The sequence below is a fragment of the Pelodiscus sinensis genome, chromosome 2, assembly GCF_052426305.1.
Source record: "Pelodiscus sinensis isolate ZL-2025 chromosome 2, ASM5242630v1, whole genome shotgun sequence".
In the NCBI taxonomy this organism is placed as follows: domain Eukaryota; kingdom Metazoa; phylum Chordata; order Testudines; family Trionychidae; genus Pelodiscus; species Pelodiscus sinensis.
In genome coordinates this window covers 23,785,357-23,800,769 of record NC_143053.1, presented here as the reverse complement: position 1 = coordinate 23,800,769, position 15,413 = coordinate 23,785,357, and the positions used below count along the sequence as shown (strand labels likewise).

The 15,413-nt window shown below is 43.8% G+C and overlaps 1 protein-coding gene across 5 annotated transcripts in view; it reads left to right on the top strand.

The window, feature by feature from the left end:
• The window catches only part of DEPTOR (DEP domain containing MTOR interacting protein), a 130,147-nt gene that overhangs the window by 31,557 nt on the left and 83,177 nt on the right, over positions 1–15,413 (top strand). For all 5 annotated transcript variants that reach the window (XM_075920181.2, XM_025178687.3, XM_014580813.4 and 2 more), the window contains exons 3-4: positions 10,235–10,413; positions 14,761–14,884. In XM_075920181.2, the coding sequence (XP_075776296.1) occupies positions 10,235–10,413; positions 14,761–14,884 (303 nt within the window). The remainder of the gene's footprint in view (positions 1–10,234; positions 10,414–14,760; positions 14,885–15,413) is intronic.

Here is a 15,413-nt window from a genome sequence, read left to right as displayed (position 1 = left end):
GTAATGAATAATTCCTCCCTCTCCTTGTGTCCTCACTTTTCTGTCAAGTCCATCTTTTGAATCTGATCCTACAAACACTTACTAGCATGAATAGTCACATAGAAATCAATGAGACTAATCATTACAGGAAGCACAACACAAAGGAGTAATTGTTTGCAGGATCTGGGTTAGTAGATAAGCTCTTTGGGGTAGTGACTTGTTTTTTGTGCAGTTTCTGTGAGGGTTCTAGCTAGCACATTGATGAATATTAGGAAATAAAAAATAATAATTTTTAAAGCACTCAGCAGTTAATTGTTCATTCCCTGGGGTTTTTGTTGTTTAAAAAGTTCTGTCGCCATATGTCTTACACTCTGTGATGGCATGTCTGCAAAACAGGCCCGATCTGGGCAAAATAGAGGCGAAGGAGTAAGAACAATATAAAACTTCTTCAAATGCTTTTGGTCTGAAAAAATATCAGATCCAAACTGTACAATGCCTGAGCTTCACTAGGGTAAATGAAGTGACAACATAGGTAATACTGTTCAACAACTTGGGAGGTGATAAATTGTCCATCTAACACGGGGATGGACAATAATTTTTTGATGGGGTGCCACACCAAGAATTTGGTAAGTGGTCAAGGACTGTACTCTTCTCTGATATTAATGGAGGGGATGCGGGGTCTGGGATGAGGTTGGGTGCAAAAGGAAGGTTGGATGCAGGAGGAAATGTGGGATCTGGGAGGGAATTTTGGTGAAGGGGAGGGGGTTGTGACCTGGGGCAGGGTGCAGAGTCCAGATGGGGGTATAGATGCAGGAGAGGATTCAGCTCTGGAGGAAGGGTGTAGGAGGATGTGGGAGTGGTTACGTATGGTAGGGGGGCAGGAGGGCATGTAGGGGTTTGGATTGTGACCTCAGGCAGGGGATAGGAGTGCTATGTCTGGGATGGGGTATGGGTACAGAAAGATTGAGTTACATGGGGCAGGGTTGCAGTAGGGGGTCCAGAGGGTTGGCAGGAGGGAGGAGATGGTGGGGCCAGAGGCAGGCACTAGCTGGGTGGTACTTACCTGGGCAGTGCCCAGCCAGTAGCCTAGCAGATCCCATAGCCAGGCTGCCTGCCTTTTGCATGGGCTGTGTTGGCCATGTACTTCTCTGAACACCACAAGCTCCAGGGGAGGGGTTCTTTGTGCACTGCCTGTCCTGCAAGTAGGCAGCTCCCATTGGGCGATTTCTGGCCAATGAGAGCTGTGAGATTGTGCTCGGGGCAAAGGCAGCATGCAAAGCCTGTCCTGGGTTCCCTCGGGTTTGCAGCACTCACAGTAGCACACATGGCTCCTTTATACAGCTGCTATGAGCAGCCTGCAGGGCCGGGTAGGCAGGAAGCCTGACTGAGTCTCCCGCTGGGCTGTGGGCCAGATGTGGTGATTTGGTGGGCTGGATTTGGCTCACAGGCAGTATTTTGCCTGCCCTGATCTAGCATCTAGACTAGTCAGCATCCTTATCAGTTGTTTCAAAGAAATATGCAAGAAACGTTTGTGATAGAGATGCCAGTTTCCTGTGATATCCTTGAAAAACATCACTGTATTATTTATGTAGGGCATTTCTTCATTACCTGCCAGATCAGCAGGCAGCCAGTGATTGATCCAGAGGGTGTTGATTTATTGTGTCTAGTATAGACACAATAAATCAATTGCTGCGCTCTTTCCCATTGATTCCGGTACTACACCAGAATGAGAAACATAGGCGGTATTGATAGCAAAGCATCAGTTGACAACTTACCATGGTGAAGATACTACAGTAAGTAGATCTAAGTACGTTGACTTCAGCCACGTTATTGATATAGCTGAAATTGCATAACTTAGACAGATGGCCTACAGTACTGTGGAGTTGGCCTTATTTTTGTACTTTGGGATTATATGTAACCTCTCCAGGAGGAAGATATGGCAAGTAATACAGCCCTATGCAGGATCTTTGGGGTTCACTGTGTTTATGAATGGCTTATGTATGACACTGTTCAATTCCTTGGGGGAGGTCTACCACAGCTCCTCCAGGAACAAAAACCAGTGGGGATTAAGGCAATTCATCAAAGTTGTGCCCCTTTCTCCCCCCAAGAGGTACTACTCACAATCTAGGTTCTCCAGAGACTGACAAAGGAAGGACTTTTGGATAAAGAGTCTCAGTCTAAACTGCCCTATAGTCTTCTGTTACAAGACACATGCAGAACCTTCTGTTTGGGGGATTGGGAGTATGATGCTCCAACCCTTGTGGAAGGGTTGGAAGGACTTACCCTAGTGAAGCCTCATATGATTGGCGAATTACTTCTGGTAAGCTTTTTAGCATGCAAGTAGGTTTCCTATATTGTTTTTAATATGCTTTCTTTGTAATCCTTTCACTTTAAAAATAAATGTGCTTCCTTAGAAAGAGCTCTGTGATAAATTCTAATTGGTGATAATTAAGTTGGAGACAAAGCAAAGCACAGTTGCTGGCTTTTTAGGCAGTCTGGCTTGCTGGGAATATCACAGTATAGGCAGGAAGCTGTGCATCTGAAAAACCTTGGTCAGAAGGGAGAGAGATGCAGATCTCTGCCCAGCTGACAGTGTAACCTGCACACCTAGTGTGGTTCACTGTCTCATGTAGTGGCACTTAGACCACTTACAGCGAGAGATAAGAACAAGGGAGCTCTACAGCCTAAGCTGACGGAGAGCGGGCTTTGTAGCCTCAAGCTGTAGCGGTTTCTGCGTGAACCGTCTCAGGTTCAAATCTATCCTGTAATGGTTACAACAGCAGAGAGAGCTGGGAGCTAGATTTGGTGCCCTTGGGGAGACTATAGAAGGAGAACGCAGGTGTAGTTGCTCTGAACTGTGACAATCTCTGAAAGGGCAATTTCTCTAATAGAAAATGTAATGGACAAATGCTGCTAGGCAGGGCTGACTCTAGGGGCACCTTCACCCTGGGTCCTGCCCTGACTCTACCCTATTCCTCGAGGCCCCCGCCCCTGTTCCACCTCAGGCCCCATTCTGGCTGTGCCCCCATGCCACTCCTTCCACCAAACCTTTGCCCTGCTTCTTTCTGCCTCTGCCCTTTCGCCCAAGCGATGCTGGGAGCTGGCATAGTGGAGTGGGCTGAAGCTGGGTTGCTCCACTTCCTGCCACCAGTGGTGAGTGCAGGGGTGGGCCTGACCCCTTCTGCCAATATCAGGCCCACCCACTAATCCCTTGGGCCTTGCACTTCTGCATCCTCCTGAAGCAACAATTGCCCTGAACCATCCTGTGTTTCTAGTGGCTCTGTTGCTGGGAATGGTTTTGGCCCAGGGTTTTGGCCCAGGAAGTTAGTGACTAGTTTTTGGTTTGACAATCAAATAGATCAATTTTTCCTTTAAGTAATGCCGATTTTGGTGGCTCTGTGAGTCTATGTTTTGTTTTGCCTGGTAAAGAAATAACAGATTGCTCTGGATTAGCATAAAACAGACCAATATGTGAGCACAGACCTCTACATGCAAATATGTAAGTGTTAAGCACAGTCTATATTCGCTGGAGTCTGGAATATGAGAAATGCATGCAGACGTGAATTTCAAAGGGCTGAAGACAAGTATATGCTTTTTTCCCTGTCCTGTTAGTTCCAGAGACCTGCTGTAATGCTCTCACTTTTTTCTTCAAGAAGGGCAGAATGTGGCCTCTAGTGCAAAATGTCCTTGATGCCAACTTGCTATATGAGGAATCACATTCGTATGATAGTCTAATACTGTGTGTGAGGAAGGTTGGTTTCTTGTGGTAGTTACCATAGTCGAGTTGCGAAGCATCAGTAGCTAGACTGTGGGCAACTCTTCAAAGGACTCTGAAATCCAGATTCCCTTACCTTCATTTGAAGTTTTATGAGTGAGCTTTGCTTTGTGTATCAAACTTATACAGTAGGTCTTGAGCCATTCTTTTTATAACTAGAGACACCATACTTGTGTTCTTGATCCACAGGGCTGAACACTGAAACATTTTCAAAATGCCAGAGTGCAAACATCTGCTCTGTGTAATTAAAAATAGGTGCAGTAAATGTATATGGGGTCTTATATATCATGACTAGCACTAGGTATTCTTTAAATGTCTTGATTTTGTACCGTACAGTTAGGAGCATATAGCTATTCAGAGTAGAGGGATAGCTTTGTGATTTAATAGTAGTGCTGTGCATTGCTACGGAGGAGTGTTGGGCTCCTGTTTCAGTGTCACACACCAAGCCAGTTAGGCCCAGCACTAGTGCACATGTTTTCCCCACCCCTGCCTTGGGAAAGGAGAGGCTTGAGACACTTGTCACTTAGCTATTATTCCAGACATCACATTATGTCCCATACCCATTTGATACTTGTGTGTAAATGCTGCCTCTTGCTTGGGGAACACCATATCAACCTAGGTACTAGTGTCCTTTTAACTCATATCAACTCCTTATGTAGTAGCAAAGAATCATCAGAGCCTGATTCTCCTCTTACACCCGTGTAATTCCGTTCATTTACATTTACATCTATAGAAGTGAAAGGGCGAGCAAAGCCTCTGTGTGCATATAGATATATTTATGCTGTTTCAGTACTGTTTTGTACTTTCAGATGACTGTGTAGCTTAAAAATGGACATAACACCAGGGTCTTTAAATAAAAAGTGCAGGTGTAATACACACACCTAGTGTGGTTCATTGACCGATGCAGTGGCACGTAGACCATAGCAACAGCTAAGATCAAGAGACCTCTACAACAGAGGCAGCTAGGCATGAGCTGGCTTTTAGCTCAGAGGGTAGAGGCTCTTATACTCAGCTCCAGAAGTTCTAGGTTCACATCTGCCCGGTGGTGGTTACACAGGCTTTTACTTCAAAGTACAGTAAGATGTTATATTACAGCTGGACGGTATCATAGCTGTAACCAAAGACATATTTTAGCTTGCTGTATTTCACAATCTGCAGATGTGGATATCTGTAAATTTGCAGGGCTCTAGAAACAAAATTAATATCAATATCTGCAAAAATGAGCAGCAGATATCTGCAGCCACGTCCCCGGATGTGGATACCTGTGGATATAAAGCGGATATATGCAGATTTGCAGGTTCTATTGATTTCTATGTTGTTTTTAACGCAAAAGTATTCATTTTAATGGTATTTGTCAAATTGTCTTTTAAGCCACACTATGGATGGCCAGGTCTTCTGTTGGTCAAAAAGGGGACCTAATGGTGTCCATTCAGATCTGCTGTCAGGACACCCAAAGTTCAGTTAGGCTACGTCTAGACTACAAAGGAAAGTTGGGAACTGCAATTTGCATATCTTTTTCCACTTTTCTTTCAAAAGAGGCGTTTCCGAAATTTGACATGTCTATACAGCTCTTTAAGAACCATCCCTTCTTCCTCGTAAAATAAAGTTTAGAGGATGGTGTAAGAATGCATTTGCTTTTCTGAATTTTTTTTTGGAAAAGCTGATGCGTTCCTTGGACGCGGCATTGCTTTTCCAGGATACTGGAGGTATCCTGGAAAAGTGCTGCAGGCTAGACGTAGCCTTATCAAGTTGGGGAGGCACTGAGTCATTCCATCAGGGCCACCTCCTACCTGTGTTTGGCAGCTTCCAGCCCCAGCTCTACAGGCGAGTCCTTCCTGACCCACACAGGGAATGGAGGAGAGGCAAAAAACAGCCATTAACAGAGGGACAGGGAAAGAGGAGTGAATGGGCAAGGTTCCAGGGGGAAGGGACAGGGCAGGGGCAGGCCCTTAAGGAGAAGGGATGGGAAGGGCGAGTTTCCAGCACTCCTGCTGGTTTGTCCAGTTCATAAATATTACAGAGTTGCCAAACTTTGGGCGGGGGAAGGGCAATCTCATTCTAGAGTAATAGGATAAATATTGCAAAACAGTTCCTATACTGCTGGTTATGGATAGTTATAGGTGGAAGCCATATTTAAGTCTTGTTTATGACGCAAGTAATGGCATCATTAACACCCTTAGTCATCTTAGTTGCCCTTGTGGGTTTCAAAAGGAACAGTGTGATGCTAAAACATATTAATATCACATTGAAAGGAAGGGTGGACCAGTGGAGTGGTTCCCAATCTTTTTATACCACGGACTGGCAAACTCGTTCAAAACTTTTGGTGGACCAGGATGGAAACATTTGCATATTCATTATGACAATTAACATATTTGCATATTCGTTATGGTAATTTATTTCAAAAGGTCACGTGTTGTTTTACATTGCATTTGTATGTACACAATACATGTCATTCATTGGCCTAAACCTGTGTGCTGATTCCTATGCACTTAATAATGTATTTTATTAAGTAGTACATATTTATTTTTGTTTTACATTTTTAAAAAATAATCTCTTTTTATCTAATGTTACAAAATATTCCGTGCTATCATATAACTTCTCTTCTCCACTGAAAGGTTTATTTAATTAAGAAAAAACCTTTTAGGAGGACGATAGCTCTTGCTGTCATACCACTTACATAGTGGCTGTGTCTAGCCTGGCCAGTTTTTCCGGAAAATCAGCCGCTTTTCTGGAAAAACTTGCCAGCTATCTACACTGGCCACTTGAATTTCCGCAAAAGCACTGACTTCCTCCTGTAAGAAATCAGTGCTTCTTGCAGAAATACTATGCTGCTCCCGTTCAGGCAAAAGTCCTTTTGCGCAAAACTTTTGCGCAAAAGGGCCAGTGTAGACAGCTCAGATTTGTTTTCCGAAAATGGCGATCGGGGCTTTTTTGCGGAAAAGTGCGTCTAGATTAGCACGGACGCTTTTCCGCAAAAAGTACTTTTGTGGAAAAGCGTCCATGCCAATCTAGATGCTCTTTTCCAAAAATGCTTTTAACAGAAAACTTTTCCGTTAAAAGCATTTCCAGAAAATCATGCCAGTCTAGACGTAGCCAGTGTTGATTGCTTTGTTCTCCTGGGTAATATGAATTTATGCAAAGAACCTTCCCCTCTAAAGCATTTTAATTTTTGTGACAAATGCTTACACACATTTTTCTTGGATGTCAGATGGTATAATTGAGTAGAACATGGGATTTGCAGTTACAGAGTCTGCATAGTTCAATTTAAAGCAGTCTTCTTGATTGTGCAAAGAAGTTAGGATTTGCCAAGCATTTCACAGCTGCTAACAAGCTATTGCTATGCTATGAAGAAGGCACTAACACAATTACTATAAAACCTTGCTGTGATTATATAAATCTTAAGTAAATACATGAAACAACTTATCTTAGAAGAAACAAAGATTTCCTCTAGTCTAAACAACATGTACTCATCTCTTTTTATGTGCGTAAGCACTACTTTAACAGATCCCCCACAGAAGCCATCCACAGAAGCCAATGAGGTAGTAAAATAACACATAATATGGCACACACTGGGCCAAATTCCATGTTGAGATATATTCAATACAGTCTGGCATTACAGGGCAACACTGAAAACTAGGCACCATGCAAGACTGATTAATAAAGTTAATACATTCACTTGTAAATCGTCTTCACTCCTAGACTATATGCTAATCCTAATTGTAGCCAAATACATTTTATCATTCATTTTTTAAAAAATTAGGCTTAATTTCTTCTTTCAATGCAAATTCCAGCACAGCCTTAACTGAAGAGCAGCTATATTACCTCTGAAATTTCATATGCTGTGAAAGGCAGGGCTGGACTAAGGGATGGGCTAGCCGGTCAGCTGCCAACCTATGGGGGGCACCCGGCTTCTGGCGGGCTGCAGCAGCTGCCCGGGGCGGGGGCCATGTTAACCCCCGCAGCACCAGCCAGCAGCCTCCTTCCCCCTGCAGTCACAAGGCCCTGCACGGCTAGGCGCAGCCCTCTCTGGGTGGCCCCGGGCTGCGTGCCTTCGGCAGTGGCCAGGCCGACTGGGCAGTGCATGCACTGTGAGTCCACCCACGCTCCCCGTGGGCTGGCCTGCGCATGCACTGTGCACCCAGAGGCGGGGCCATGCACCGTGCGCCCGGAGGCGCCACGCACTTAGGGTATGTCTACACTACCCCCCTAGTTCGAACTAGGGGGGTTAATGTAGTCATACGGAGTTGCAAATGAAGCCCGGGATTTGTATTTCCCCGGCTTCATTTGCATAAAGCCGGCCAGCGCCATTTTTAAATGCCGGCTAGTTCCACGAGGCGTACAGCTAGTTCGGATAGGAAGCCTAATCCGAACTAGCTAGTTCATGCCGCGTGTAGCCGCGCAGCACGCAGTCCGAACTAGCCGGCATTTAAAAAGTTCGAACTAGCGGGGTTGTGTAGACATACCCTTAGGGACAAGGGCGCCAACATGGCTTGGGCTGGCCCTGGTGAAAGGTTCAAGTTTTGTTGTCCAGTTCAATATAGTTAATATCAACTATAACTATATACATTGTATGCCCCCCTTTGGCAGAAGCCAAAGCTGGAAAAAAAAAATCAAAGAATCGAAAATCAAAAAGAACCAAATCTGCATCAACCTTTCAGGAGCAGCCGGTGCACGGTAATGCTGCCTCTCCTGGGGCAGCCTTGGTGAGCGGAACAATATGGCCGGCTGGCTGAGCTGCATGGCAGTGGGTGGCTGCCCCCCTTTGCTCTAGCTTTGCAGCTGCCCACTGCCACGTGGTCTGGCCAGTCGGCCACAGCGTTTTGCCTGCCGAGGCTGCCCCAATAAGGACAGCCTCAATGCTCCCCAGGTCCAGCTGGAGCACAATGAGGGCAGGACAACTGTCCGCTAAGCAGCCCGCCTAAAATTCTTTGTGCACAGCCAGGGGTATGACCTGGAAGAGTGCCACGGCCCGGCAGGCATGGGTTTGTGATCCACCACTGGACCGCAGACCGGTGGTTGGGAGCCACTGGACTAGTGGTTAGGGCCCTACTCTGGAGGCCAAGGTCCAATTCTCCACTCAACCACCTGTGTGACCTTGCCTTGCTGTTCCTTGGTTCTCCATCTGCAAAATAGGGATAATAGCACTGCTGTCCCTCCCAGAAGCACTGTGAAGGTAAATACATTGAAGATTTTGAGGTGCTGCAATATTTTAAACCAGATTAGTTAGTGAGGAATAACTATTGTTCATATTGCACTGGTTTGTATTTCTGGCAACTGTTCTGCCTATTTAGGTCCTGATCCTGCTACTTGTTTTCAGAGAAAAGCCCTTCTATGCCTGCACATAGCCCTACTGAAGTCACTGAGACTATTTTTAGGGTGAAATTTTGGCACCATTGAAGTACATGGCAATGGTTCCATTGATTTCAGTGTGGCCAGAATTTCATTGAAAGCACATAAACTTAAATGTGTGTAAGTTTTTGCAGTTGGAGTCTAAGATTCCCCCCTCCATGATGTGCTCTACTGAGAGGCTCCTGTGCTTTCTTCATAGTTATTGATAAATGGGACTATAAAAATTCAGTAGTTATCAGTAAAATTATTAATTAAAAGTAAAAAGTAATAAACAATTAAAACATCTGCAAAATCTCTGCCTGTTGTTTTGGTATAAATAAAATAGATAACAAACAGATAAATATAAAATAAATATTCATTTGGAAAAGTGACTAATCATAAAGAGACCTTTACTTCCTCTGATCAGTCCAGATATGGGTGGGATTTTGCAGACTTCAGAGCTCCGTTTCCCATGGGAAAGGAAGTAGCTGCTGCTGTGTTAGACAGCTTTGTGTGGAAACTGTCTAGATACTGACTTCTAAATAGCAGCCTCTGTACCTAGTATGTAGCGTAGATAAAATGCAGTTGCATAACCAGTGGAAATTAAAAGAATTATACTACAAAGAAACTGCTGCTGAGTCCAGAGAGTGGGGTTAATGAATCATTGAAAGTGGCTTTCTCAAAAAATAATGGCGTAGTATCAAGCATATTAAAGGGAATGTGGGAGAATTAGTTTCAACTGACACCAAAGTGTTAAAATGTAATTGTATTGACACACATTCATGCATTCATATGTTTAGCAGATTACACTGAGCATTACATCTGCTTCTCCTCCTGTTTATTTTCCACTGGAACGGAAAAAATCTCCATGTGCTGGGTTTAAAATAATCATTGATATTGTTTCTTTTTCTGCTTTTTTTTGTCCTTTTTCAGCTGAAAATGAAAATGGTGAGATGACAATTTGTGTTTGTATTCTTTGCCTTTCAACAGGCTTGCCACTATACATTTTTATAATTAGGCATAGTATTTATTGGGTTCCATGTGAATTGTGTGGCAATCGGGCAGTAGAATGTTATATATGAAGGAGTCCTTTCTTTCTTTGGTTATATAGTTTCTCTGCGGATGTTATTAATAGTGTGATTTAACCCACAGGCTCAGACTGCATGAAGAAAAGGTAATTAAAGATAGAAGGCATCATCTCAAGACATATCCAAACTGTTTTGTTGCCAAAGAGTTGATTGACTGGCTGCTGGATCGCAAAGAAGCCTCAGACAGAGAGACAGCAATTAAACTGGTGCAGAAATTATTGGATCACAGCATTATCCATCATGGTGAGTTAAATAGCAGTAGCCCCAATTGTTTTAATTTTTTTCTTGGTAACTGTGATACTCGACCTTTCTTCTGCAATTGAAGAAGGCCTCCGATTATTCTGCTGTATATAGGCAAGTCAGGGTTCGGTCATTCCCATGGAAAGGGAAGTCCTTATACTCTGTGCCCTGCACATCTCTGCTTCATGGGGACTCCTGTTCATGCCAATGTATAGGGGTGACTAATAGAGATGTAAGGATGGAGCCAACAGAACCATGACTACTCAGGGCTAAAAAATCTGATGACGTTCAACGAGGACAAGTACAGAGTACTGCACTTGGGATGGAAGAATCCCAAGCACTGCTACAGGCTGGGGACTGACTGGCTGAGCAGCAGTTCTGCAGAAAAGGACCTGGGATTACAGTGGATGAGAAACTGGATGGATGAGAGTCAGCAGTGTGCCCTTATAGCCAAGAAGGTTAATGGCATATTGGGGTGCATTAGTAGGAGCATTGCCAGCAGATCTAGGGAAGTGATTATTCCCCTTTAGTCAGCACTGGTGAGGCCACATCTGGAGTATTGCATCCAATTCTGGGCCCCTGTTATAGAAAGGCTGTGGATGTGTTGGACAGTCCGGTGGAAGGCAACAAAAATGATTAGGGGACTGGAGCACATGACTTATGAGGAAAGGCTGAGGGATTTGGGCTTATTTAGTCTGTAGAAGAGAAGAATGAGGGGGGATTTGATAGCATCCTTCAACTACGTGAAGGGGGGCTCCAAAGAAAATGGAGAGAGGCTGTTCACAGTAGTGACAGATGACCGAATGAGGAACAATGATCTCAAGTTGCCGTGCGGGAGGTCTAGGTTGGATGTTAGGAAAAACTATTTCATTAGGTGGGTGGTGAAGCACTGGAATGGGTTATCTAGGGAGGTGATGGAATCTCCATCCATACAGGTTTTTAAGTCCCAGTGTGACAAAGCCCTGGCTGGGATGACTTAATTGGGATTGGTCCTGCTTTTAGCAGGGGTTGAACACAGTGACCTCCTGAGATCTCTTTTAGCCCTATGATTTTATGACCATTGTCCATTTTCCTCCGCAAAGAAGGATGCACTTGCTTCAGACAGCACTGTTGCCTCAATGGCTACACATCTCCTGCACTTCTACTGTCCTTCAGCGGAGATTCTGCTGTCTAGAACACCTCTGATGTTATTTCTGACCATCTGGACTTGGAGCTGTTAAAAGGGAGGGTTTCTCCCTTAGTGACTGTAGTGAGATACATTAGATGCAACATCCTTTCTTTATAAACTGAATCTGTTCTGGATCTTTTCTCTTGCTCTGTCATGGTGACCCCTTACTTCATTTCTATAATAATGATGTATTGGAAGTCACATGCATTGTTTATAAAATGAGGATACAAACCATCAGGGCTCGCCGAACCGCGGCAAGCCCCGCTTGCCAGCTGCGCTGTGCGGTGATTTGCGCATGCACAGATCATTCTGCGCATGTGCAGATCGCCTGAACCTGGCTCTTCTGGGTTACAATCTACTCGCCACGGGCGAGTAGATTGTATTATTTGTCGAGCCCTGCAAACCATTATCAATTATTACATTTATATACTCATTTTACATCTATATAAAGTATAGGTACAAAATGTCCAATGTACAAGGCAGTGGAGAATCAAGCCCTTTGTTTCAAGTGTACAGTATTGTCCGGTTAAAAAAAATCAACATCTGAAATTGCAATTTCCTCATCTCTTTGTAACAGAGAATATAGTAATGTCTGTAACCAACAAATGTTGACTTTCTCCAGAGGCAACTATGTGTACATGAGCACAGTTGAAAGTCAGAAGTGCACAAAAAATACCTTAAATGAAGGGCTATATATGCAGACGGAATGTGTGCCACTACTACACATTCTGCTTGATTCAGAAATTAAAATTCTGGATATTTATGGAACCTGGGAATTGAGGTAGATAATTAAAGAACTGATACCAAGCAATTATAAGGACTCCAATGCCAACTGCTTTTCCTCTATTGAAGAAATGTTAGTGAACAGTTACATGGAGGTTAGAGTAACCTAATTTAATTGAACAATGGAAACTTGGTATCTGAAAGTTTATTTAAACTTTTAACAAAATGTTAAAATGTTTCCCCCCTCAGAACCTAATCTCACTCTCTACTTCAGATGTTAGCTGGGTCAATGAGTGAAGGCAAGAGTCCTTGACAAAAAAAGATTTAAAAAAAATTAAGTACAAAATTCAGAGAGGTAGCCGTGTTAGTCTGTTTCAGAAAAAACAACAAAGAGTCTGGTGGCACTCTAAACACTAAAGAATTTATTAGGGTATTAGAACATAAACTTTTGTGAGCTACAACTCACTTCATCAGACTGAATTTTAAAAAAAGATACAGAGAAGGCAGTGGGACATCAGTGCTAATTAAATCAGAGTGGATGTGGCTCATCTCCACCAGGGATGAGAAGGTAAGAGTACCTAACTGGGGATTTACCTGTTGTAATGTGAGAACCACTGAATGTGCCTATTTAAACCTTGTCAAATTTGTATATGAATTCCAGCTCAGCAGTTTTCCCTTGCAGTCTGTTTTTGAAGATGTTTTTGCCTGCCTTCTCTACATTCATTTTTTCTTCTTCAGCATCTGATGAAGTGAGTTGTAGCTCATGAACATGTATGCCCTAATAAATTGCCACCGGATTCCTTGTTGTAAGTACAAAATTGATATTTTCAAGGATTTTCTTTCCTTGACTTTAAAGTTAATATTATTTCAAGAATGTTCTGAGGTAGGCCACATTTAGGTAGGCTAGTAAACCAGGTTCCATTGGCACCTTTTATGCCACCAGCGGTAAGTTAAAACAGTAATGCAATGTTTAATGTGCATGCACTAGTGCCATATAGGGTAGAGTATGAGTCTGTGCATGCAGAGAGCTCTGTGGTGATAATAGCTTGATTGGGATGTCCCCCACTTTATCTCTGTCTTAGCTGGAGTCATTTCAGTCCACTCTCTCAATTTTAACAAGACTCTTTTGTCCACTGTTTCCCTAAAAGTGTTTTCCAGCTCTCAATCCATTCTCCATTACCTTTTCTATTCCCCAGCTGTCATAGCAGAATCACACAGAAAATCTTATTATCTGTCTTTGCTGCAAGTTTCAGGTTTGCTTGGTCCAGCCCTGGATTGATCAAGTGACAGTCATTGGTTAACCAGTCCTTAAATTACAGGCAGTCCCCGGGTTACGTACAAGATAGGGACTGTAGGTTTGTTCTTAAGTTGAATCTGTATGTAAGTACTGGCATCCAGATTCAGCTGCTGCTGAAACTGATCAGTTTCAACAGCGGCTGAATCTGGACGCCAGTTCTGACTTACATACAGATTCAACTTAAGAACCCCAGGCATCCCCAAGTCAGCTGCTGCTGAAACTGATCAGCGGCTGATTCCAGGAAGCCCGGGGCAGGGGCTTCCTGTAGTCAGCCACTGGTCAGTTTCAGCAGCGGCTGACTTGGGGACGCCTGGGGCAGAGCAGCTGGGGTGCTGCTGGGTTGGTCCAGTAGCGCCGCCGCACCTTGGCGCTACTGGACCAACCCAGCAGCACCCAAGCTGCTTTGCCCCAGGCGTCCTGATTCAGCCGCTGCTGAAACTGACCAGCAGTGGCTGAATCAGGACGCCTGGGGCAGAGCAGCTGGGACCAACCGGCAGCACCCCAGCTGCTGTACCACAGGCGTCCGGAGCAAAGCCGCGGAGCACGGGGGCAGCGGGACAGCCCAGACGCGCCGTGGCTGTCCTGCTGCCCTCGGGCTCCGCGGCTTTGCTCTGCTTTGCTCCCCGTCTCCCTGGTCTACAGACCAGGGGGACGGGGAGCAAAGCAGCGGGACACGCGGGCAGCGGACAGCCCAGACGTGTTCTGACTTACATACATGCAAGTTTCAGGTTTGCTTGGTCCAGCCCTGGATTGATCAAGTGACAGTCATTGGTTAACCAGTCCTTAAAATACTGAGTCCTAGATTCAGGGTTTTTAGGGAATATCTGATTTAATCACAAGGTTTTTCCAGATAGGTGGCTTTTTGCTATGCATTGCTATTGCAACATCCATTGAAATGTTTGATGGGCAAGCTCCAAAATATTAGAGATTCTGTTTGGATAATTATCTAGAAGTTTGGATTCCAGAAGGCGCTAGTCAGCCTGTTACGTGTGGGGGCATGTTTGTACAATAAACAGTTTTGGAGCAGACAAGGCAAGACTGAGCTCTACATACACCTGTTCTGGTTTTAAATTCACTGGTGATGCTTGGTAACTTGTTCTGATTGTGTTGGGTCCTTAACATAAGTGTGATCATTTCTGATGTCCCTTATTTTATGTTTCAGTTTGTGACGAGCATAAGGAATTCAAGGATGTCAAACTTTTCTACCGCTTTAGGAAAGATGATGGAACATTCCCACTGGATAACGAGGTGAAGGTGTTCATGAGAGGACAGAGGCTATATGAAAAGTATGTTGTGTGCAAAACCATAGCATGTTGGTAATGTGAGTTAGCTTCCTTATAACATCTTGGTTTACATTAGATTGCAAGTCCTTTGGTCTTGAATTGTAAGCTGTTGAACTGTTTCCAGTATGATGCGACTCCAATTCTCACTAGAGTCTTTGTATGCTATCACAAAATAAATAATCTAAAAGTGTAAACCTGGGATTTAAAACTGCCAGAACATACTAAATCAATGATTATTAAGGCCACATAGTTGTGGCCTTAATAGCAGACACAATTTTAGGAAACAAGAAAAAGTAATTTTCACTGAGTCAGCCGCCACTATTTCCACAAAAGAAAGATTATATTAAAACTAGTTACAAAAACAGCCCTGAATGTTTAATTAAGAGTTGAAACAGATGGTTATGCTGAGATACTGGATATCCCACTGGATTATGTGTGTCAAATAACTGAGACATTTAACCATATTGTCCACTGCAGAATTAATTTAATTTTCATTCAAAGCACAGGGGGTTGTAATATTGTAGTTTCAGGC